The 26,097-nt window shown below is 36.8% G+C and overlaps 1 protein-coding gene across 5 annotated transcripts in view; it reads right to left on the reverse strand.

Annotated features, from left to right (window-relative positions):
* ARMC2 (armadillo repeat containing 2) overlaps positions 1–26,097 on the reverse strand; it is a 62,460-nt gene that overhangs the window by 5,278 nt on the left and 31,085 nt on the right. For all 5 annotated transcript variants that reach the window (XM_083856603.1, XM_083856602.1, XM_083856604.1 and 2 more), the window contains 7 exons: positions 25,836–26,056; positions 21,386–21,531; positions 19,096–19,195; positions 6,381–6,696; positions 4,812–4,934; positions 2,939–3,052; positions 1,387–1,519 (listed from right to left, as the gene is read on the reverse strand). In XM_083856603.1, the coding sequence (XP_083712729.1) occupies positions 1,387–1,519; positions 2,939–3,052; positions 4,812–4,934; positions 6,381–6,696; positions 19,096–19,195; positions 21,386–21,531; positions 25,836–26,056 (1,153 nt within the window). The remainder of the gene's footprint in view (positions 1–1,386; positions 1,520–2,938; positions 3,053–4,811; positions 4,935–6,380; positions 6,697–19,095; positions 19,196–21,385; positions 21,532–25,835; positions 26,057–26,097) is intronic.

A 26,097-nucleotide genomic window follows, 5' to 3' on the forward strand; every position in this document is an offset into this window, starting at 1 on the left:
AACCTCTTCCACCTGCTGTCCCTGGTGACCTCTCCAACAGTAATCCTTCACTGCTGTTCTCTTCTTCAACCTTAGGACCCCCTCCTTCCCTCATTTCTCCATTTCACAGAGAGATTTATATTCTGTTGATTAGTAAAGGATAACTACTATATTCAGGTATGGCTGAAAATAACAGTCATTAAAGACCACAGAAAAAAGAGGTTTGCTTTTTTTCTCCTCTCTGAAGGCAGCCATTGTGGAACAACAGAAGGCATCTAATGAAAAGCCAAAAGAACTTGCCCCCCCTCGCTTTTTTTTTTTTTTTTTTTTTTTTTTTTTTTAACTCTCTGATAAGACTAATTCTCTATTTTCTTTGGGCCACTATATATTGGTACAATAACCTCAGTTCCAAAAATCCATAGTACTGGTTTGGCACAATCAGGATGATCTCCTTAACAATCACTTCCAAATTCTCTAGATTCATTCTGTGCTGTTACTGTTTTGTGTTCTTGCCCTGACAAATTTTCAGACACAGTATAGAAAATTCTGGATTTGTATGATTTTATAGGCTACAGAATATTCTATATAATAGAAATTTCTCACATTTATTATTCAATTTGCCAGCAACTTATTTTTATTCTCCTTTTCCAGCTTTATATTGTAAGCTAACTAGAATATGGGAAGGAAGAATGAGAAGAGTATGCATTGTTTACAGTGTATAAAAAAGTAATTATATGATGTATGAACAGGAAAGCATTTCAAAGTGAGGCATATTGTTTCATAACTGAGGGCTGTACCCACTGCTTTACAAGCACAGGAACATGATCTTTCATGTTGCTCCAATTAAGCTAGATCCGCTATTATCTGAAGATCAAAGCCACAAGTGTTACATCCACAGTGGTTTTTCAAGGTCTAATATCCCTTATAATGTTATAGTGCCTTAAACTTGAACTCCCAGAGAGAGGAGACTTGGGAGCTGAGCATGGCTACATCAGAGAGTTTTCCCTACAGAACCAAGTGGCTACAAAAATTACAAGGGACTATGTGGGATATCACTTCCTAAAGTACCTTCACACTTGCCCAGACACACACACTGACTGTGCTCTTCACTGTAGTGCATCTAGGGACCCAGTTAAGCCAAGCACAAGCAGCTGCTGCAAAGCCAGGCCTTAGCTGCTTTCTTCTATGGTACCTTCTGCTGTGTATATCACAGAGGGTCTTTGGGAGATTTTTCCGTGGGGTTTGGCTTGTATGAAAGGCTTGTTCTCAAAGAACTTTAGATACCAAGTATCTACTATGCTGGCATCTTTATTACAAGCTACTAGCCCCAGTAAAAAATATTCCAATTGAAACTTTTTGGCCAAACTACTCAAAATTGCCTTTACTCAAGCACAATCGGAAACTTACTTTCCAATTCCTCCTTCTTCCATCAGAAAAGCTCGTTTGTTCTCATCTACTGTGAGATTGAGCAGAACTCCACAGGCAGGAAAACAGACCTCTTGGTTCTTAGAATCCAGCAAAGCAATCATGAACTTGTATACTGGATTGTAAAGAAGGAAACAATATTACTAGGAAGATGGATTTACCATACAAGTGGCATTACAACATACTTATTAGAGAGCAGTCAAATGTGGGATACCCTATCCAAAAATTCACCCATGTAGCGTATTACCTCCTTGTATTAGAGGAGGCATATGACAGTGTCATCATGCTGAACACCGGTTTCCTTCAAAACAACAAACCAGAAATTCTAGTAATAAAAACACACCAAAGAAATATGAAAATCCCATCAGAAGAGGTGAAGTTGACCAAACTAAATTGCGGTGGTGAAGTTGACCAAACTAAATTGCGGCGGTGAAGTTGACCAAACTAAATTGCGGCTTATTTCTTGAAAGTATCACCCCCCTGCCTCCTGTACCTTTCCATCCTAGAGTCAGCAGAAACTGCAAGGATTTGGCACCTGGCACTCAGAAAGGGAAGTTCTTTCCCCTGTGAGTGCAGGGTTGCCCCAGACTGCACCAAGTCTAGCTGGAAGTGCAGCAGCCTGGGGCTCCTGTGGGAGCCAGGCACAGACATGCAGCATCCTGCAGCACTTGCTGACACTGTGGAGCTGTGGAGCCAACCCCAGCCAGGGAGCTAGGCTGGCCTCACTGAGAGGAAACCTCTCAGCAATTCCTGAGCTTAGCACACCAATGCTACAGTCACTCCCAGCTGGAAAATTTAGTCCTTTTTCTGAGACTTTTCACCAGGAACCAGTTACCAAGGGTCACTTCTCCCTTCAAATATGGCGATGTGCCCCCCTTGGAATTACGAGTTGCATACTGCGGCATCATCGCCTCAATTTCATCACCAAGAGGCAGACCAAAAAACCCCAAATTTACAGTGAACTGATGACACACCCTTTGTGGATAGCAGGGAGCTGCCATTTTCCCCAAAGCTCTTTAGATACCCAAAGCAAAAGGACTTGAGAAGAGTTGTATCCTACTTCACCCCAAGGCAAATAGGAGGTCGTTGCTGAGGCAGTCAATTCCTGGCCACATGTTAGGAAATGCTAACAAGCTGTCAAATATGGGAATCAAAAATCTGAGATTATGAACCTAAATGAGATTTTAGTTGGATTTTCATTTTATACCATATCACTACTAACCTGCAGGATCTGAAAAGCTATTTGAGTAAAGGGAAATTTCAAATTTGAAACTTTAGGAAAAAGAGTTTTTGTAGTGTTTACCCTTGTGAAAGTACCATGGCATATTTTTCCTACTCCAATATTTCCATTTTAAGGACGATGAAATAAAATGGTGTTTATGACTATTATTGGATTCTAATGGTTGCCTAATTTGCAAAATATCAGGGAAGATTGCTTCTATTCTACCCTTTAACTGCACAGCTTATTAACAATCTTTTCTTTTTAGAACCATGGACATTTAAAAATAGAACTACAAATGCAAAAGTAACTCACTCTTTTTCTGCATGATGAAGTCACGGATCTCATGATGCTGAGAAAGATTGCCAAAGACTCTGACAGCCTCCACAACTGCATCCATACTGTCACTCATCAACAGCTTTAAAAGCACTATTGGTTTGCAAAGAAATTAAATAGAAAGAATTACTTGTAAGTCACAAATACATGGTTGTTCTTTATTAGTGAATATCAGACTGCAAACAGCAACAGTGATAAATGTAATAAATGGGAGCAGTTGTCGGTCTGGTGGTAGCAAAGGGGTGAACTGATGGTAGAACAAGAATGAAATTGTGTAGGGCTTTGAAGATAAGACAAAGAGCTCCAATATGGGACTAAATACAAAGGAACAAACGAGGAGTTATGGAGACAGTCTAAGCACAGCTGTAAATAATGGGAGGCACTTTTGCTATGCAGTTTTGAGTGGGCTCATGTGAAAATCCAGGAAGACATAATTTAAAAACCATTGTAATATATAAGAGAATTGATTTAGATCCTGAACAGATGGTCTTATGGTGGGATGTCTCTTAAAGCTCAAATTATTTTCTGACATTAGCTCTGTTTTCTCTCAGCTCTTCTATAACAAGCAAACACATTTTCTCTGAACAGCTACTTAATATTGTCCCAATCTTAAGCATTCACTTCTTTGCTGCTTTTCTGCTTAGTAGTTTCACATACGATCAATGTGTACTTCATCAGTAGAAATGAGACCTTCAGCACTTCCTAGGAAGAGCTACCATGATGGAGGATTTTGGTGCATCGCAGAGGAGTGATGTTACAGAAATTTGATTTATCAGTTTTCTGTGAGTACAAAGCAAAGCACTGAAATCAGTTCATCATACAGAGAATTCAAATAAGTCAACCCTTAGCCCTTCATACAACAGACAAGAGAAAAAGATATGGAAGGGAGGTTGGCTTCCTTCTCATTACTTCTGCCTCTGGATGTTGCAATACTGAACACACTTTGAACTTGTCTTAAAGAGACATCTGAAGGGATTTCGTCCATCACTTATATCAAACAGCAAGTATTCTCAAAACATCTGCAGGAGAAGAAAGCCTGCTGGTGTTCTATCAAAAGGTTTCCTCTTTCCTCAGTTCAGGCAGGTGATGAAACTAGTTCCACATGTCAACAAATAGGACAGGAGAGAAGTAACACCAGTCCAACAAGTAACAAGAGGCATCTGGCTTACCGGTGATAAAATGAGTTGGACAGAACAGCAGAGCTATTACCTACAGAGAATACAGTGTCTACCAGTCCAGGCATGGGCTGACAGCCAGGATATGTTTTCCTATTCCTCATTCTACCTCTTGTGTGAACTTCAGGTTCTGTCTCTCCCCAGTATCGTGTCTATTTAAACAGAGATGTGCAAGACACAGTCTCTCTACCTTCTGTACATTAACAGCAGTTAGTCCCAGAAGTCAATGCAGTTCCTACACATAACTGATTCCTGTCCATAATGTCAGAGGGGAGAGGATCATTCAATACAATATTGCCAATGGATTTACAAGCCAGAGACAGACAGAAATTAAATTTTACAGGCATAGAAAGCAACAAGAAGAAAAAAAAGCCTCTTGCCACACTGTGATTAGAAGGAAAAAACAACACATGTATTTTGGCTCAGGTATACGGATTTTGAACAATCTAGCAAAAAATAAAGAAGGGGCTTTGTGAAAAACCTGACTATTTTCATATAAGTCATAGCATTATTTAAAAAAAAAAAGGAAATCATCATTTAAAGAATTTAGCCCTATGAACTTTATACTCCTGCAATATAACACCACAAAATGTTACCAGTGTCTTTACTTTCTGTTGTGTCAAAATGTTTCTGCTTTCTAAAAGCAATACAACAAGTACTAGTTTAAAAGCCCTTACTTTCAGCAATGTGTAGCTTCTTGTTTTGAACTGCAGAATCCTCCACTTGGTAGTAGGACAAATTGTTGATTGCTGTTGCAGAATTGATGACCAACTCTTCACAGGCATCAACCGATTTGTATTCTGAGTAAAAAAAACCCCAAAACAAATGCGTGTGTAGATAAACACACACGTGTCTAATTTTGCAGTGCATTAGATCCTAGAAGCAAACTGAGTAAGTTTACACAGCCACTACTACAGTCAAACCTTCTATTGTTCAGTAACATGGCAGAAGCTAACAGGAACACCTGATCCAAAAATGGCAATACAAAACCACTCTTGCCCATTATTAATTTACAGAAATCACTGTGACTCAGGCAACGTAGTTTAAAATTTAGTTAATTAAGACATTTTACATATCCTGTTTGCTGTTTTAAGATGGCACTGAGGAAAGTCCACATGCAGAAACAGAGCTGTGTGATAGACATGGAGAAATGCCAAGGACTATTATATTGAACTGTCAGGTATCTAGGGAAAAAATGGATAAAATTCCTTCAACAATATTTGAAAGATTTTTTTTTAGAGTGCCTGAAAGAATGTTAACACATATAAAAGTCTGAAAGACTTATTTGTCTGAGGTCTCTGGCCTCAGAAGCCAAAAGTGAAGGAAATAAAAGAGGGCTAAGTTCATAGGGAGACAGAACATTTTGTAGTAAACTGACTGATAGAGTGCTTAGGAAGAGGAAGGGATGGCAGAGAGAAGCTTACAAAGTCAAAAGCACTTACAAAATCATTAAGACATTAAGACAGTTTCAAGCCATGAGACAGAACCAGGTTGTGAATCTGACTTGTCTCATCCCTCATGACTAGTAAGACAGCGTACAATCAGGTTGATTATCTTAACATAATATTTAATGTTCTCATTACACAGTAAAATATACTGAGCTGTTTAAGATGTATCTTGTCACAGTTCAACTCTGTTATGGAGAAAACAGACAAACCCTGGTCTGTAATTAGATTTACAAGGGGATCAGTAAGTGGTAAAGGAACTGCAGTCCTAATCCTCCATTTGGAGGGAGACACTCTCTTCCATCTCAAAGAGATAAAAGGTTGGAAGACTGAAGAAGAAGAAAAAAGTATGAGAGAACTCTTTGAAGAGGCTGAAAATTATGGGTGTAGAGAACAGAAACAACACTTAATCCAAAACAGTCACAAAAAATGCAAACCTTAAAAAAAAAACAAACCCAAATACATCTATATAGCACCTGATAAGAACAAACTTTCCTTATATATTAACTCTCAGTGAGATGTGTTTAAAATAAAATTTGTTTTCCTATCTTTAATGATCCTATCTGCAAATCTGATCACTGAATTAAAGACTTCTACAACATCTTTCCCCAGATACTGAAAAGTCAGCACCAAAGCAGCAATGCTTCCACTGTCTCAAGCAGAGAAACAGTTTATCAGTCTCAAGCATAAAACAGTTTATGAATATCAGCCAATTGACTTTGGGGTTTTTTTGCAATTGAAAGTCCTGAACTCTCCTTACAGGCTGAACGAAGATAACAAACACAACAGAAATTTTATTACCTAGTACTGTAACAAGTAATCCTACAACAGGATGGGCAGCTGCCAGAGCTGTGCCTACTCTAGGGTGAATGGAGAGATTGGCCAGCACTCTCATCAGTTTTATCAGAACATCTTCTGCTTCTGAAGGATACTTAAGGTGTTTTTCTCCTTGTCTATCATGGTGCCATGTTGGTGCATTCAAATCAAGTTCATAGTAGGTTTGGAACAATGATATCAAGGTGTTAACACTTTCTTTTTCTTGAAAAAACTGCTCCCGGGACTGGTTATTCTTTGCTGTTAAATTACCAAGAATGAAGATGATACGGACAACCAAATCCTGTAACATAAATAAACAAAATCCTGTAAAATAAATTCCTGTAAAATAAAAATACATATCCTGTAAAATAAATAAACAAACCATGTTACATGGAAAACATCAGAAGGTGGCAGCTGCTTAAAAAGAAGATAATACTTCATTTGCTTCCCAATTCAGATAACAGCACATTCAGAACTGAAGAAATGATAAACACAGCAACTAGAAATAATTTTTTATGCTACCAATTTTCATAACCTGATTTACAGAAGTAATCAAAAACATCTGACAGAACTAGTATAGCAGTGGAGTAATTACTAATGGGATATACTTAGTACAGGTCATCTATTTTTACCAAGCCCATAGTAATCTTAAAACATCTTAAAACCGTGCTTTATATAACTAGAATAATCATATGGGCCAGAATTTACTAATCTTTCAAGTAAGCAAATGTCAGCTATGACAGGCAGAGACCATAACCTCTCCTTTTCTAGGCCTGGTAACCATTGTAGAGGTTAAACTCCTTCCCCTTGATTTGTTACTGTTAAATCCCAATTAGGTTTTATTCATTTTGCTGTTCATTATAATTGCTTACAGACTCAAGCTGAATTATTTGTTCCAGATTTTTATCAGAAATACAATCTAAATTGACTGGTCTGTTATTTCCCAGTTCCTCCTCTTTCTCCATTTAAAAACAGGCACCCTACAACCTTAGAATTCTTCGTAACTTTTCAAGAATCCCAGAGCTTGGGACCCCCTTTCTGTCCTTTTGTAAACTCCAAAAGGTAAATTTCCTCAGCTGGCTTGACAACATTTAATATGATTCAGCTTCATTTTTTTAAGTGATAAAAGAATCCAGGCTGAAGTAGAGATTATTCATTTGGTCATACATAACCCTTTCAGAAAAAGAAGCAAAAAAAAGGCATTTTACACTTCACTATTCACAATCCTATCTGTCAGTAATGCTCACCTTCTTCTGAACACCGGAGTAATTATTTCCTTGTTGTCTTCTCATTGTACTATAAAAAGTTTTGTTTCTTTTTATGTCCCTTTGTAGTTGCACCTCATATTGTGGTCTGTTGGGGTTTTTTTCTCATTTTATATGCTCTTCCTACCTTTTTACTTTTATCATTGCTGAATAAGACCTACTTTCTAGTTCTGTATGGTATCTTGAGATCTCATGATTTAACCAAGTTGCTCTCCTAAAGCACCTTCTAGCCTGACCTTCACTTTGCACATACTGAGGTACAACCTTTTAGTGGGAAGACTAAAACTAAATCCTAGCTGAATGGCATTCAATGGCATCTCTATCTTTTTCTTACACACCAGTATGTGACAAGAAAAAAAATTTTTGAAAGTCTAAAGTAATTCAAGTTTAAATGACTTAAAACATTTCCTTCTGTCACTTGCATCAAAACATACTCATTTTAAAAAAAGTCTGTAGCTTTAGCTTAATGGTGCAGGTAAAGTAACAGCATTTCTTCAAGTACATGAGAACCATCTACCTTTAGCTGCTAATCTGCTGTACTTCCAATAACCTAGAATTTTGCTAAACAATTCATACGCTGTTTTTCTTCATACATCTTTATATACTTCTTCATACATGTTCTAACCCTCCTTGTTATTAGTAACAAGTTAACCAGGCACAGTCTAACTTGTTAAAGTATACAAGCTAATACTGAAAGAAAAAAGATGTTTAGGCAGCAAATCCTTCTTTGATACAAGCCTTCATCAGTAAGTTTCAGGTCTTAAGCCTGTGCCACAAGACACTGGCAATAACATCCTCTCAGGAAAATGAGTTCTATGCCTGAACATGAGAAGCAGCAGTCTCCTAAGTGAGGAAATTGTTTTCACATCCAGGTATTTAATAATATCACTCTGTAGGATCCACTTCCACTTTTTTTTTTTTTTTTATATATTTTTTAACTAGGCATCACATTGTTGTTAAGATCTAAATGTCATCAAGATAACTTTTTTATGAATATTCTTAATGACTAACCACTAAGAGCTTTCACCTTTGCTGGCACAACACCCAACTCACAAAGGCTGTAAAAATTTGAAACAAACAACTGATGAATCAGAAGAGAGAACTGAAAAAAGCAGGCAGTCTAGTTTGACTCGTTTATATTGACTTTCTAATTTTGGTCAAAATGATATCAGCCCAGCAACAGCCCTACCCAATCAGGAAAGAGACAAACAGGTACCGCACAGCAATCAACTGATATTTTGAGAAGTGTGATCTCAGCTGTGCTTTCCACCTACAGCTCAGCAAAACAAACTTATAAAATACTTCTTTTTTAGCTAAGCACATCCGGCTTTAATAGAATAGTACCAAGGTTTCATTATCTTCCAGTGAAAATTTAACTAGCAAAGTCAAAGAGGAAAGCTGTACAACTTCTGAGTGTTACAATCTCAAGGGTTTGTATTATTTTTGGCTAAAATTCTTTAAATGCTCATGGGTAAGGACTGCAAGAGCAAGAAACACCATCTTAGAATGGTTGTGTAAAAAATACATGCAAAGCTACATGATATTTTGAAACTGCTTGCAAGACTAAATCTGTGCAAGGCCCATGGGCCTTTCTGTACATAGCAAAAAAATCAATATAATAGAGATTACTGTGCATTTCCACATGTTTGGAGTATTAACTGCATATGGAATTTCAGACACTCTTTCACACTTACATAAAAATTACATTTATCAGATCAATTTATATAATATGGAAGTTTAAACATGTATTGCACTAAAGACAAACTCGATTAAAGATAGGAATTACACTCAGTTATTTCATCATTTTATAGTGAGGCATTCATGTGAGACATGATGAATACAGAGTGTACTCAAACCTGAGTGGAAGGCAATATATGAGATCACATAGCTTTACTTACACAAATAAACTTGAATAAACAAATCAAGAAAAGCTTGAAAAGCCCATTTTCTTTGCTTCCTATCTGTGAAGAAACTGTGATATGTTGGGTTTTGAGGTGGTAATGGGACCACATATTCCATCAGCATTTAACTCTTATTCTTCTGGCAGCTGTAACATCAACTTATGATCATAACAGATAAAGATTTTTTTGCTTATCTACTTCTAAAACTCTCTTCCTTGCACTGCCCTAGTAACTAAGGTGCCCCATGTACCTGCTGAGTCACAGAATCTGACAACAGTTTATCTTGGCAATTAAAGTACACCTGTCTTTCAGTGTAAGCATGATGAGCACTGTACAAGCGTTCTTATCAGTACAGAAGGAAAGCAAATTAGGTCAGTCATTTCTAACGAAAACAAGATCAATAAGGAAGGACAGTCCAATCTAGAACCGTGAATGCTGGCCAAGTACCTGTTGTTACTTATCCAGTGTCTGGAGCCTCAGAATGAGGGCCATGGTACAAAACAAAAGGTCAGATGCCAGCAGCTGAGTTCCTATTGAATCATCAGCTGTAAATAAAATCTGCTTTCCGTGTTACACAAATTTCAGCAGAGTTAAGTCAAAATTCTACCACCTAGTCTGCTTCTCATTGAAATCTAATTCACATTCACTTCCAAATTTGTATTTCTGCTTCATTATGCACCTTGGAAAGAAAATTTGGAAGTTTTCTTTGCAGGGTCTGATAGTCTACTTGTAGGCAAAATTACTTTGGTTATACTAACCCTGAGCTATTCTCTTCCAAATACAGTAAAGATTCATCTTGAAATGACATTCTAGCTGGTAAAACTGCTGTTCAAACCCAGAAATGACAGCTGGCACAATATGAAACTCAATTGAAGAATAAAAAAAGGGGGAGAGGGCAGTGGTGTAGGACACTCTGGAAATATCAAAAACAAATAGACAACCTCTTGACTGAGGAATGCGAAATAAGGAGCAGAGAGGAGAAGTTTTGCTACAGTGACAGCAGGGAGTACCTTGTCAGTAAAGAGAACCTCCTTCCTCCACAAATATTAATGCATTTGAGGAGAAGGAGAGAACATTAGTAAAATGTAATTATACTTCTGTGTATCCACATCATAGGACCCTACCCAATAATTTCTACATCTCAAAATCTGATCTGTTCAGCTAAACTTTTCAGAAAAGGATTCATTTGCACTTAGTAAATTTCAGCAATCAAGAACTTGTGCTTAGGTTTGTTTGTGGCCACCTGGGGACCTGGGAAAGGTAAGGAAGAAAAGCAAGCACACTGGCACCAGGAAACAATATTCGATGAAAAGCTGTGTAGGCTCTATAAAAAAAAACCACCAGTATTTCAGACATTAAATCAATTGGAAAAAAAAAGAAAAAAAAAAAAGGTTGAAAACCATATCCTCCATGGTATTGCTCCAATGAGTGCTGATCTTTCTGGTTAAAATCTTTGTTCTTATTAGTACTTTAAATAAGAACAGCTTTAGCCCTTATTTCTTACCAGCTGGTTTTCTTCTAGATTAAAGATTGGTCTACTAACAGAAACGTCTTCCTTGTGCAGATTCTATTAATAGGCAGCTTGCTAATGGTCTGACCTTTGTCATGGATAAATTAATTTCCTTGGGGCATTTTAACTCTAATAAACTCTTTAAGCTTTTTTTAGAGGTGTTTCCAAGCTTTCAGCATCATTTAGAGAAATTAAATCAAAAACTACAATAACATATTTTAATAATAGTGCGTCTCACTGAGCAGTAATATCTTATTATTATTGATATCCTATTGTTTAATTATCTAGTAATTACATACACTCACTTGTATGATACTTGCCAATGAAGACTGGTTTATTAAAATTTTTGAACACTGCATTTCTAATAATTTTAGACTCAGTGTACAGATCAAACATTCTGCACTTTTCTTAACATTTTTGCTTTTTCTTTCAGCCAAAAAAAAAAAGAAAAAAAGAAGAAAAAAAATCACAACTAAAGCATTAGGGAGATGCACATACACTTTTCAGCTCAGCACACTGTCAGAAATTGTACTACAGGGAAAGAGTGACCTTCTGTAGTTATTCACATAACTACAGGGAAATTCCTTCAGAGTTGTCGGAATATCTATCCTAGAATTGCTCCTTCCCTCTCAGAAAAAAAAAAAAAAAAGCAAATTCAGAAAGAATAATTAATCAGTGATGAATATGCAAGTTCACATACAAAACACCAGACAAAAATCTTGTATTTTTTGCTCCTTAATTTCATTTAATTGCATTCATGATCAATTCCTTTAACAATCATTTCCCTTTTTTAAATTTTCCTAGAAACTATTATAATATTGTGCTACACAGAGGAGGAGTACCACTGAAAATATGTACTAGTAAATGTAGGAGAAAAGAACCACATTATCAATGAAAGCTCTTTGTAGGGTTACTTTGACAAACATTTCAGCACAAGTAGTGACATAAACAGCACTCAATCTCCTTTCCATACAGAGTTTCTTTCCTCTCCCATATTGCTGCCTCAGTATTTGTGATTAAGGAAGCATTTGTGTGGCTGTTCAACAAACCAGACAGGAAAACAATGCAGATGATGACCAGAAAAGGACTGGGTTGGTTTTTTTTTTTTTTTCCAGTTTTAGGGTTATTGGAAGCTGGGTCAGTTCTCTGACATGATGTATCATGCTGTCACACAAACAACTGTCCTCAGCCCAAATGAGACACGATGGCACACAGGAAAAAGTGAGTAACCAAAACACAAACAACACTTGGGTCAGCACTGATAACCATTTATTTAGAAGCAAGCAGTAGACACAGGAAGACTCATTGCCCCCAATAACAATGTTAATAAAAAACCCCTTTGGTATCCCAGGAGACTGTGATGGCACTGAGCAGAAGACCAATAAACCTCTCGAAGTATTTAAGAGGCAAACGTGTACCTGAAGTAAACACAGGTGCAGCGCTACACAGTACAAGGAAGAGCCTGAGGTTGCTTTTGGGCATTACATGACTTATGTTTTATGACTGATTGAAGCAGACAGATGGTGGGTTCCTGGAGCTCATCACAGAGTTATCCACACTAGCCAGCCACACAACCAAAACACTAGCCAGAAAGACCAGTCATGGCATGCAGATAAGCCTCTGCCTAATCAATAAAGCCAGAAACACAGTGGGAAAATTCCCTGCACTTAGAGGCCTCACCTGTGACAACCTTCCCCACGGCAGCACTCCTAAGAGCAAAAAAGGACCTTCAATGGCCTTGAAACAAGTTTTTTTTTTCCTTTGGAGGAGACAAGAGCAAGTCTCATAAGCAAAAGCCTGCTTACTCACAGAAGAAAATAAGTTGATTTGGGAGCCACTACCTGGTAGATGCATTTGGGAAGGAAGCTGGGCAGACCCTGGCACAGTGAACTCAATAAATGTGGACATATCCTTAGAGAGAATGACAAGGCAATATCTCTTCATTTAATAAATTGTTTCTGACAAACTGATTGCTATATCAATCAGGTAAAGCAGTGTGCAAATTACAATTGAAAGCGAGTGCAGTTCTTCTAGCTGATTCAAGAATTGCAAAAATATTAACAGATCTTTTCAAACGTATCAGGACTGGAAAGTTTGCCAGAATCTGCAGAACTAATTGATGATCAGGATAAAACAGGAGCACCAAGAGAAGAAAATTGCAGAGAAGCAAAATGAGTTCTTTGCATTGATTCATGCCCACTCTGGAAGCAACTGGGAGATCTTGATGAGACAGCATTCTCCAGGGAAGGCTCATCACAGCCATCTGTCCAAAACTGAAGCGATCACAAACAACTTTAAGGAACAAACTGACAAAACAAAGAGCAACCAATCACCAGGATGGGAAAATTATCCAATAGTTCTAAAAGAATTAATCAATTAAAGAGCTTAATTACTAACAGCACTATGCAACCTCCTAAAACTGTAACAAACATTAAAAGATTCCAAGTGAAAATCAAGTCTGGTGTCTGGACCAGATAAATTAGTAGAGACCACAAAAAAAAAGAACCAAAAAATGGGTGGATACCCAGATAAACACGATCAGCTTTAAGACTTTTAATTTCTGACTTATGGATTTGAAGGGATTAACAAACATGCATAAAAAGTTCTTTGAAGGGATTAACAAACATGCATAAAAAAGACTCATCTGATGCCACCCATGTGACTTGCCAGGAGACTTTTAACAAAGTCACTCACCAAAATCCTAGTGAAACTAAGGACTCATGCTGTAATGGTATAGATAAATGATTAGAGGATGTAAAACAGAGTAAATTAACAGTTTCTGCAATGGTGGAATATGACCAATGGAATTCCCAAAGTTTTTTGCTGGGATCTGTTGTGTTCAATTTGTCCATAAACACAGAAAACAGACAGCAGCAGTGATATGGAAGAATGTACTGATTTCACTATGATACTCAAAATACCAAAGATGAAGGCTGACTGAAGAGCAGAAAAGGAATTGAGTCAGTTGGTAATAAAATAGCAGCTGAAATTTAAATGCATGAGTTTAAACATTCAAGGATCCATGGAAAAGAACAGAGCAAGCATATCTTCATGTCTAAAATTACAGCCTTTGAATCAACCATAACCACCTATAGAGCAATCTTGGAGTTAATGACAGAGTTTAATGATCACAGATCAAGAAAGCAAATAAAGTATTGGGAATTACAGAGAAATAAATTTATGCAGGCATGTAAATCTATGATATGGCCACATCTTAAGTGCTGTGTTCTGGTTTCCTCCTCTCAAAAACAGAGACGGGAATCAGGATTGGAAAAAGTTATGAGAAAAGCAACTTGGATATACCATGGCATGGAACAATCTATCAGAAAGGGCGAAGTAAGCAAGGACTCTTCAGCATGGAAAAGAGGTAACTTGAAGAGGGTAGGATAAACACCTAGAAAATCAAGGGAGGTGTGAAACAAACAGTAGGGTTCACCACATTTGCAATACAAGAACCAGAAGGCATCAAATAAAGACAGTAAAGGCCAAACTCAAAATAGGCAAAAGGAATTGTTAGCTATGCAATTCCTTGTCAATGGATCTTTAACAAGTTAAAAGTTTATATGGGGTAGAAAAGAGACTGTAGAATTTCATAGAAAAGAAGTCAGCTGAGGTTTATTTCATACACAGTTGACTGATGGCGTTTCCAAACTGGAAAGAGTTGGAGGTTTGGTAAGTACACACCAAAACGTATCACACATGCCTGCTCCATTTTTACTGTCCTCTAGACATCTGAATCTCACCATTGCCAAATATCAAGAGCAGACTGGATGACCTGTTCATGCGATCCAATGTAGTTATTATTTTGCTGAATAGGCAATTACTGCATCCAGTGATATCAGATTGTTAAACAAATGCTTCCCAATATCAAAACTAGGCTACTACTACTAATTTTCAAAATTAGGCTACCTTTCTATACAACAGGCATAAGATTGCTTCTATACAAATTTTAGTATCATACTCTGTGTTTGTGCTCTTAGGATTGAAAATAGATTCCTAACTGATAAAACATTACACAGAAGCTGGCAAGGCCCCAGAATACTACCTAAGCTCAGGTAGTGCCTAACTTATTGACAGAAGCTATTGTCCTATTTAGGCAATGTCCCTGTTCCAAAAGCATGGCCTGTTTGTGACTTGTGACATTAACCACAGCCCAAGAAAGTCACTCTATGCAGTTTATCTGGGAAGCTTAGAGATTATAATGATGTGGGAAAGTGGAACAGAACCCTGCCAAAAGATTTCTTGACATGAGTAAAGGTCTACAATGCTGACTAGAAACAGAATCATGCAAAGCTTATCCTGCAAGACAAAGGCTCTACACAAACCCTTCTGACAGTTTTGACAGCATGTGGGATTACCAAGGATTTTTTTGTTACTCCACAGAAGGAAAGTCCAAAGCCAACCATGAACACGTATTTCAGATGTGTGTAAAAGCCAGTTGACTTCCCCAGTCCTATCCTGAAGATTCAGCTTTTCCAGTCTTCTCTATTCCCTACCTAAGACTATTACACATGGTTTTTATTATCAAGTCTTGCCAGCTCAATTTCCCCAGTCTGTCTCATAGAGTTGAATCATTACTCTTCCATTCCTTCTGACTCTTTCCCCCAAGAGAGAATATGAGCCGAGAAAAAAATGGAAAAGAGCTGTAACTGCAGTGTGGAGAAAAGAACAGAGACTATTTCAGTTGCAACTGTGGAATTCAGTATGTGGTGTGGGTGCAAGTCATTAACCCTATTTCCAGTGCTCCCATTTCTACTTTCACAGTATTTAATACTTATCTTTAAAGTCACAGTTATGATAGCCCTTAAGAAAGTCTGAATGGTGGGTTTTCCTCTATTTTTTCCCATTTGTTTCTAGCTGCTATGACTGTCAGTAAAAAACTGATCCCACAAAATTTGCAACCTGAAAACTCAGAAAACCACACGTGCACACAGACACACAAACTTCCTTTCTTCACATATCAGTTATTAGTCCTCGAGATTTTTAATGCTTTAATAATGATGATTTTTCCTTTTCTTTGATTTTTCCCACAGTAGACAATTTTACTTACACTGCTGTTACTTCATTTCTTTTCAACACATATCAACTGTAACTCACAAGCTGTGGGCATTTTAAAAAAAAGATGAGCAGTGCCAACTACACCTCAGGAAAAACATTTGCACTCCTCACAGCTCAAGTGTTTATTATATACTACAGAAAGAGCGCTGCATTACACTATCTATGTCCTTCTTTTTGTTTCTGCAGGGCTTCACTAAGCTGACAACTGACAATTGCACGCTTGTTTCAAAACTGCAGTAAGAAATAATAATTCAGAAGACATTGCATAGTTATTACATTGTGTTCATTAAATAAGTTTTTAATACACAAGCTACTTGTTTACTCATTTGTATTCTGCTAAACAACTGACAATTTAACACAAAATGCAATGCTAACCTTGTGAAGAAAGAAGTATTTTAGGACCACTTAATAGACAAATGAGAAGCTAAATTTTTAATACTAAAAATTACCAAACAATTTGAGGCAGATGTGAGCCTACAATTTATTATGACACAAAGGTATTATCTCAGGAACCTAAAAAAGCTACCCTTAAAATGCCAGATTAAGTTTAGGAGAAAGATGTTACTTAATTAAAGATCCTTATTCTCGGTTCCATAATTTGTTGAGTTTTTAATACAATGGTCACAAGGAAGAACAACTATAAACCTAGGAAAATATAATGCCTTTGATATTTTTCATGTTATTTACATAGCATTTACATAGTATTTTACTAAGGTGTCTTTGGAGACTAAACTATGCAAGAGCAGCCTGAACCTAGAAATACTCAGATGCGTTACAGAAGTGTTAATCAGCAGATATTTAGAAGAGAAACAATTTAATCTTTGTTCCTCTTCCATGTGCATTATCACAGAAAACAGGGATGCTGGTAAATAGGAAAGGAACTAATTATTTTTGTATTTGGCAGGAGAAAGAATGTTGTTCAGCATAGCCGATCTAGTTACCTTCATTAACTCCCTTCAATGATAGCATCACAAAAGACCTCCTTCCAACAAATATCCAAGAATTACTAACCCTGGGATATATTGTATAGGATAACTAAATGATCTCAAACTAGTTTAGATACTGGACCAGCCAAGAAAGTTCCTTATTTTTAAGACTGATCTTAATGTAATTTAATATCCTATGTTTTGAAACCTTGTTCCACCTTTGAACATCTATGCTTTAGATAAAAATTATTTTCTTCTTAAAACTTACCTCGCAATAGAGCTGAGTAATTTGCTTTACATAGGGCATTCCACTCTCACCAATGTATCAATCTATAAGACCGGGATCCTGCACCAAACTCTAAGTGCTCCAGTAAATGTAAGAAAGATCACTGTGATACAGCAGGACAATAGAGCAACACCCTTGGAGTTCTAATAAAGTTGGCAGCAACTATACTCAGAATTTTACTTCATGATACGAGTCATTTTGACAAAGTCTAAACATTTATTTCTACATGAATATCCCAAATGTGGTACTCCAGGCATGCAGTTTTCTCTGGTAAAGGAGAGACACATTTAGATATCTTATGTAGTTAGAGAGTATGGGAAGATGACTGAGGGTAGAAAGATAATAGTATGGAAGTTACAGGGAAAAATACAGTTTTGTACTCCCCGGATGAAACATGGCCAGCGTATCTGACCTCCCACACACTATGCAATCTAAGGAAGATCCAACAGAGGGTGGAGTAGAGTGGAGACACTATGGCCAGGCACTGTGTTGAAACCCTTGCAGAGGAGGGAACTCAGTGGTATTTTCTAGTTGATAAGCCCCATAAGAGCTGAAAACCAAGGGAGATAAAGGAAAATGTCCTGCTCTTGAATCAGCAACTGTTATGAAATCATTCTACTTGGACTAACGCATGTCCCCATCCCAAGGTTATCTCGGGTACTATCCTGAGATACCCACTCCCTAGTGCAACCATTCCTCATTGATTAAGAGGTATGACCAAAGCCACTCAAGTTCCACCTAAACATAAAGAAATAGTATAAAAATGAGTTAATAATGGGAAGAAATGGGGGAAGACTCCACTGTAATTTTTGGGATCAGTCGACAAGCTGAGTCTCTCTTCTCCCTCACAGGGACACCTACTGTGTAAGAAATATGATCTCTACATGCTGAATAATTGTCTCAGACCAGCTTTTATTGGGGATTAGAGCTTAGTACATTGTTTTAAATCAGTATATTGTTTTGTATATATTTTTGCAGTCTGATACAATCACTGGTTAAGTCTCAAACCTTAACCTTTCACAATTCTGCTAATAAAGAGCACTTGTTATTCTGCAAACTGTGAATGTGAATCCTTCAAGGGCAGTGCCCATTGCCCGCAGCGGGTAAAGGAGGAGACCCAAGAGGAGGTTTCTCTGTCAGGTAAAGGAGGAGACCCAAGAGGAGGTTTCTCTGTCAGGTGTGTGACCCTGAGTAAGTCAGCAGAACAGATCCAGTGGGACTGCTTAGTGAAGGGTGGCATAATGGGACACCAACAGACTGGTTGGGCACATGGGTCACGGCTTTCCTGGGGCTCTGACAGACTAATCAAACACAAAGGGTTTGAGTAAATCTCCCCTTTTTACATGACAGGGAGGAACATATTTTCCTCTGCTTTCATATTGCTGAGCTCTAGGAAAGTCACACTTCTTTTGCACGTGAGGAGGACAGGAGAAAGCCCAATATTTTCCTACTATTAAATATTCAAATAGCTTTTTGCTTTAAAAATATTTCTCAAAACTAGGAGAAAAATAGATACTTAAAGGACTGTTTCTACACATGGATAGACAAGTTAATCAACTGTCCTCTGTATTGCTTTGAATTTTTATTCTAAATTATTTCATTACAATTATTTACTACTTAGAAATGCTGTCAACCATCTAAAATTTTTATTTGGTAAATGCATAAAAATAGGTCACTGAAAACAAGCTTATACACAATAATACACAGACACATCAGAGGATTAATATATAAAAATCAAGAGATGAAAAACTGACCTGCTGCTTCTGGTATTTGTTTAGTAGGGCTAAAAATAAGATGTAACATCTGGAACAGTCTGCTAAAGCTGCACAGAAGTCATTGTAGGTAGAAAGTTTGCTATAAAGAAAAAAAAAATATAAATGAACAAAAGGACTTTTTTCCACAGCACAATTTCTAGAAAGTCACTTTTTACTCTCAGAGCCATATTTTCCAACAATGAAGTGAATGCCAATACTCTGACTTCTAGCAGAGGCATATGCAGTTATGTAAGAGCACAACAGAAGCCCAGCTATCCTTGCCACAGTGAATTACGGGACAAAGCAAACATAAGGAGCTTCCCAACCTGCTTGCCATATGGGCACAGTATGCTAACACCAGCACTTCTTAGTGCTAAATGGGAGAACTGGAATTTCAAGATCAGGTGCAAAGTCAGACAAGAGGATATAAGGGATCCCCTCCTAGTGCACATCTGATAGAGCTCAGCAACAGCACTGAGAGAATACATCTCTTACCAGCAAATACAGAGAATGTGCCTCCTTGCAGGCAGGATTTATCTCTGCACATTTCTTAACAGCTGCTCCAGTCCTACACTGCTCACCTTGACCATTGCCAAAACAGGGAACCGGACATGCTTTGGTCAAACCAGAAAAATGCAATAATAGAAAAAGCTAGGATAACATCTTACTTCTCATGTAGTCAAAACCGGAAAAGATCTGTGTTGATGTTCAATTGCAACTAATTACAGGAAGATTTACAGTCTTATTGAATGAATAATCTAAATAGATTGAACATATTCTCTACAAAGAACCTGCCTAAAGTTGATTGAGAGAATAATCATTCTGTATTACTAGAAGACAAAACAAAATTCAAATCTGAGCTCTGTACTGCATAGTATATTTTTTTTGTGACTGCAATTTCCAGGAAGGTAATTAAATTGATTTTATGGCTAATTTGTATTCTTGGAGCATGCAGTTCTAATCTTAAGGAAAAAAATGGAAACAGTAGGAAACTTTAAGTAAGGTAAGTTATTTTTTCTCCATATTGAATTCTATATTAAGTAAATGTCCTTATCAGAATTACAGTGTAAGTATCAACTGCACTTAATTACAACCCCATTATCCTACTTCTCACGCCATTTTCCAAGTAAAAGAAATGCTCCCTCCTCAGAAGAAGTAAACATGCTCAAAGTGCTGTAATCATTGCTAGAGCTCATTTTTAGGAAGAAAACTAGAGATAGAGAAGTGAACAAGGTAGCATGGAATTGAGGTGGCCATTCACAAGCTTTACAGGTAGCACAAACAGCAAAGGAGCAGATTTGTCTAGTTCCAGCTATGGGGAGGAAAGAATGCCAGCCTCTCATGTAGCCACTACTGAAAGCACAACTCAGCCTCATCCAGAAAGGAGAATGTAATGGATAATTTGAAAGAGCTGAAGAGGAGAAGTCCATTAGAGAATCTCATTGAACATAGAGCCACAGGCAACACGACTCAATGCAGTAACAAAGCAGCAATGGCAAATACTTCATCCAGCACATCATTAATAAACTGTGTTTATAATCTAATTACTCCTGAAATTGCCAACAACTGATTTCACAACTTCTTCAAAATCTTTACATTGTTTGCAAGTCCATTTAGCACTGAATATTGCAAGTCGATGCTTGGTAACTGGAAGACTGAGAAACTATTCAGACTACAAAATGATCTTTTTGGTGACTAACTCATACTGATCTCCCTCTAAAAAGCACAACCCGGGAAGCAGCCGTTGGCTGCTCATAAAACTGTGATTCTTTCAGCACTTCCATCTGCACACGCAAGCCCTGATCCCAGGGATTAATCTCCTCAAGCATTCTCTAACAGCTCAAAACAATGAACACTGGCCACATTTTCTCTCTCGTATTTTATTTCACAATACACAGTTCCTTGTGTAATTTCTCTCATTAATTTTTTTTCAAACATGGCCTAAACCAGGATTTATATATAAATACCTAATAATTTCTGCAGCCTTAAAATATAAGAAATGGTACTTTAAAAAACTCAATCAGAATCTGTGGGATCAAAGAACGACACAAAACAACAAAATACTTTTCATGGGGATAATGAATCCAAGTCTGTATGGCTACAATTAAACAATTTTATAAGTATTAACAGAGACATAATCAGCACACAATATCATTAAAAGCTACACAGAGCATTTTAAAAAACGAGCTTAATGTAAATCTTCCAATCTTAGTGCTTGATCCTGCCTCCTTGGAGGTTACTCGGGCAGGAAGGGGGAGCTGCCTGCAGGCAGAACTGTGGTCACATGTACCTGAGCACCCTGACAATGCAGATGCACACGTCCTTGTCGCTGCTGCGCTGCTCCAGCGCCACGCAGAGCTCGGGGATGGCAGCGCTGTCGCTGAGCCGGCGCCGCGCCAGGGCACAGTCAGCCAGGATCCGCAGAGTGGCCGTCAGCTGCACACAGAGAGTTTGGACATTTATTAACCACAGCTGCTCACAGCAGAATATGCTGGTGTGATCATTCAGTAAAGCTCAGGTGTCACTTAGAGCATCTAAGGCAGTCTGCATGCCCTGTTAACATTCTGCCATGTACGTATAAACCAATAAATAATGACAGGGAACATGTAGGCAGCAAGATGTGTATTTGGGATAACTGTTTGAAAATATAAGATTGCTACTGGTCTTTGCCTGCATATAACCTCCCTCTGTGAGGGACACATGATCTTTCCTATGCTTTAAAATTTTGCATGTATATAGCCATGTATCAACTGTAATTAGGTGAAATGCTGATTAAAGTAATTTTTTTTTCATAATTCTTAAAAAAGTCATAGTATTGCAAATTTACGTTTAAGTCTTGAAAAGACCAATGTATATTTTGATGATAACTTTAAACTGCAAACTAAGATGAACTGATCTTAAAACACAATCAGATTTATTCCAATTTAAAAATTAAAAGTTAACCAAGATCAAGAGAAATCCACTGTTTGAATAGTATAAAAATAAAAAGCTTAAATGCTCAAGTCTACTTGAAGAAACCAAAATATTTTCAGATGATACTGTTCTATTTCAAGGAGCTTAAAGCATAATTAACACCTGTAGATGTACAAAATGCATCACCCATTGCATATTTTGAAATATTCTGGTTCCCTTCCAAGGCAAGAGCATTCAAATGACAAGGTCAGACAGGCAATGATATGTAAGTTAATTCTGATCTAATCCAGAACTGACTACAAAATGAATGTCATTCAATCTTATGTGAATATGGGAATTCTTCAAATTTTTCTTAGTCAAAGTGAAGTTATTAACTTCAGTTTGGTTTTGAACATAGTTTGATAAGGCACAAAAACTGTCTGTTCAAATTGTTTCTTATCACAAAAAGCTGGAAATTAAACATTTTATCACTAAATTGGACTGCTTATCCAGGGATATGTAATAGCTAATTTTTAAGAAAAACTCTTGACAAAGAGCAGGTTAAGATGTTGTGTTTCGTATTTTGCGCACAGGATTCTATGCACGTTCTGTCCATTCTCCAACAGCTTTCAAATTTGCTGTCCTACTTCAACAAATTTGACAGCAGAGTACAAATCTTCAGCAACCCCATGATCCTCTGTAATGGAGCAACAGGAGATGCAACATGTCAAAATGGAGAAGCAAGGCATAGAGGGAAAAAAATGTGATAATGTGATATGCGAATGGATTTAACTTAAGCACTAAAAGTGCAATTTATACTATATTCATAATACAGAGAATCTGAACCTACAGAAGCCATTTGCTTCACATCACTTACATTTTAAGGAGATGCCTGGAGTTTTTTTATTACTTTAACTGAACAACTGCAAATAAAATTTCCAGATGCACATTCCTTCTAAAGTCATGAGGCTTCAAAAATCAACCCAATACTAGTGATATATTTTAACAAATATATTCTGATCAAATACTTCGCTTTTCAAAAGTTTTGGTAGAAAAACCCTTGTCACATGGAATAGAGACAGGCAACTCCATTCAGTGCTTACATACAAGATGTTCACAGTCAGCCTAGGATGGTATTTGTTGAATTCTAGCTAAGCTTCAATAGAGACAATAAAGGAAATGAAGAATGAGCCACATATTAAAAGTGTTGTTCAAACCCAGACAAGAGCTTTTACTGCAGCAAAGTGACTTACATATTGGATAATGAAAAAAAAATATGTATCAATGGACAATGATACAGAGGTCTCCAAAAAGAGAGTAAATTTTTTCCATGCTTGATACAGTCAGATGGTTCAAAATCCTCAAGCAGTAAATTCCATCAAGAGTCATCCTCAGACAAAGACAGGTTGGAAAGGAAAAGCAAAGCAAAACAACATATACACTTAAACGTGCAAGAAAACAGTATTCAGCAGCTCATAGAAGCCTATACCCACAAAACACAGTTAACGTGCAACTGAAATTTGAAGAGTACAGTCTAAAAAATAATAAAGCTAGCCAGATAGCAGCTGAATTCTAAAGATATTGTGATTGCTTCAAGCAGACCCTATGTTCCAGGGAGAAATGCATAACAATTGTCTTCAGCAATCCCCTCAGCCCTAATCCTTATGTTGCCATACAAAAGATCAAATTCACCCAAACAGAAAATGTAACTGCTGACAAATGCTATTTTTAAAGGAGAAGACATTTAAGTGCTTTTCAATTAAGAAATACAGAGTATTTATTAAGTCTTGACAGTGACTGTTCAAAAATCTTGGTTTTTGAATAAGCAGTATCATATTTTGTATAAATATGAACAGACTTAGGTTAAACAACATAAAATTTATCAAAGATGACCTTGGTTTCATGTCGTCTGTTAAGGAAAAAAAAATATTACAAACATTTTTATTCTTGTATTGTACGACTTCTGCAAAAAATCCACTATGGAAGAATGAAGAAATCAGATAGGGACTTTATTCCCACAAAAAGGATCTAGCAAGATTATGTATAACACTGCCATCTGGTGATTGTGCAATTATACAGTTTAAGAATGAAGAGTTGGTCCCAATTAAATGGGATACTTCAGTTACCAAGGTTAAGAGATAGCAGAGCTTCCTTCAGAGGTCACTGTGACTATTTGAAGTGGTTTTCTCCTGCAATATAATTTGCTTTCTGTAACTGAAGACATTATTTCTGTACATCGCTGGCTATTTATTCGTTGCTACAAGATGCATTATGCTACAAAAACTTTATTCTGAAGACATCAACCACAGGAGAAAATTTCTTCAATCATCCCTAAAACAGAACTACTTGTTCATCTGTCTGTGATGACTGATCAATTAACTCACACGAAGGAAGTCGTGCACATGGATTTGTTGAAGGAACCAATATGAGAAAGTCACAGAGGAATTCCATAGAAGTAGGAATCACTACTTTTCTTACAAGAGGAAGAAAACCAAAGTATCTGTACTACTATAGAAGAGAATACAGCAAGTGAAAGAGCAATCTCAGTAAGAGACAGCTGTCAGTACTGACTTATCCACAAAACACTCAAGAACTTCTTAGAAACAGCCAGTCTACTCAAATGGTACAAAGCAGTTTTGCTACACTTCCTACATTTGCTACACTTTGCTACATTTGTACTGAAAAGAGCAGAGATATGAGAGATTTTTTACAGAAAGCATAAAATATGTTTTCCTTTCAAACATTTGTAAACTAAACCCTTGATTAAAAAAACCCTAAATTTATCCACAGGCAAATAATGGAAGAAAAGAATTCCTGCAAAGTTGTACACAATTTCAGAGAACTAGTCGAAATCCTGGAAATAAACTGATTCATTAGTTTTATTATTAAGACTAAAAAAATGGGACAAAAATCACCAATAGTAATGTGGCAATGTAAGCTGTTTTCTCATATAATTTCAAGAAGTATAAAATCCCATGCTTGTAGATTAAGAGAGAATTAAAGAAATCTGGCATAATTAGCAGACAAACCTAGTGCAAATGCTACCTCAGAAAATTGTCCAATGTATTTTCCTATGACGTACCTGAAAGTTTACAATTAAACCATTTGCTAATCATTACGTCAATAACTTCCAAACAAACACCAGGAATCTACCTGGAAAATCCTTGGTAAACACCATACTCATCCCTCAGTGTTTCTAAAATACAGAGGTTTAAACAGTTTTAGGGCCAAGGATTAGTTTTCAGAGCCACTGCTTATCAAGGTGCTTTGTATGCGAAAATAGTTTGGAGCCTGCTGCTTTCAAAATATTCAAAATGTGTTCACTTTTGCAACTACTTTTTTCTTACATTATAGTTCTTCAAAAACACTTTGTCAAAGAAGCACGGCTGTATTTCCCTACATATTTTTAAAATGCATTATTCTTGTAATAAAAAGCCATTATTCTTGTAATAAAAAGCTTTTTGTAATCTCCTAGAGTATTGCAGAACCAGTTTGTATTTATTATTTCAGTTTCAAGAATTTAGGTAGAGAACACATTTTTATCTGTTTACTACAGTATCCAGGACATTGTCAGCACAATAAAGCCGTAATGAGAAACTGGATTATTAGGTACCTAAAAATATTTCTATTAACTTCAGAATTTCTAAAGCCTTTAAAATTGACTACACACAAACATCTATGGTAATTAAATTAGGTCCTGAACAACTTCATTAAACTTCTTAAAAATAAGTCTATTGAAATATAGGTACAACTCTGTCAGTAGCACGCAGGGTTAGCTTATCTCCTCTAATTAAATTTTTAATTTGCCCTTGAAGTACGTACTTTTAGAAATAAAAGTAAATGCTAACCTGGACTAATAAGTGGCCCAACTTGTAGAAATATGTGTCATGTTCTTTTATGTTATTAATCTGCTTCATTAATTCCAGAAACATTTCAACAGCTCCTTTGCTGACCATTTTATAAAGGAGTCTATCCTTTTCAGACATGAATTTTATAGCTGCCATGCAATAGACAAGAGCTTCATTGTTTGTTTGTAGATCTTCATTCCACAAAACCTGCAACAAATAATCTAAAAGGAAAATCATTATTCAGAAAGTCCAATATTAAAAT

The sequence above is a fragment of the Zosterops lateralis genome (assembly GCF_965231275.1).
Source record: "Zosterops lateralis genome assembly, chromosome: 3".
In the NCBI taxonomy this organism is placed as follows: Eukaryota; Metazoa; Chordata; class Aves; order Passeriformes; family Zosteropidae; genus Zosterops; species Zosterops lateralis.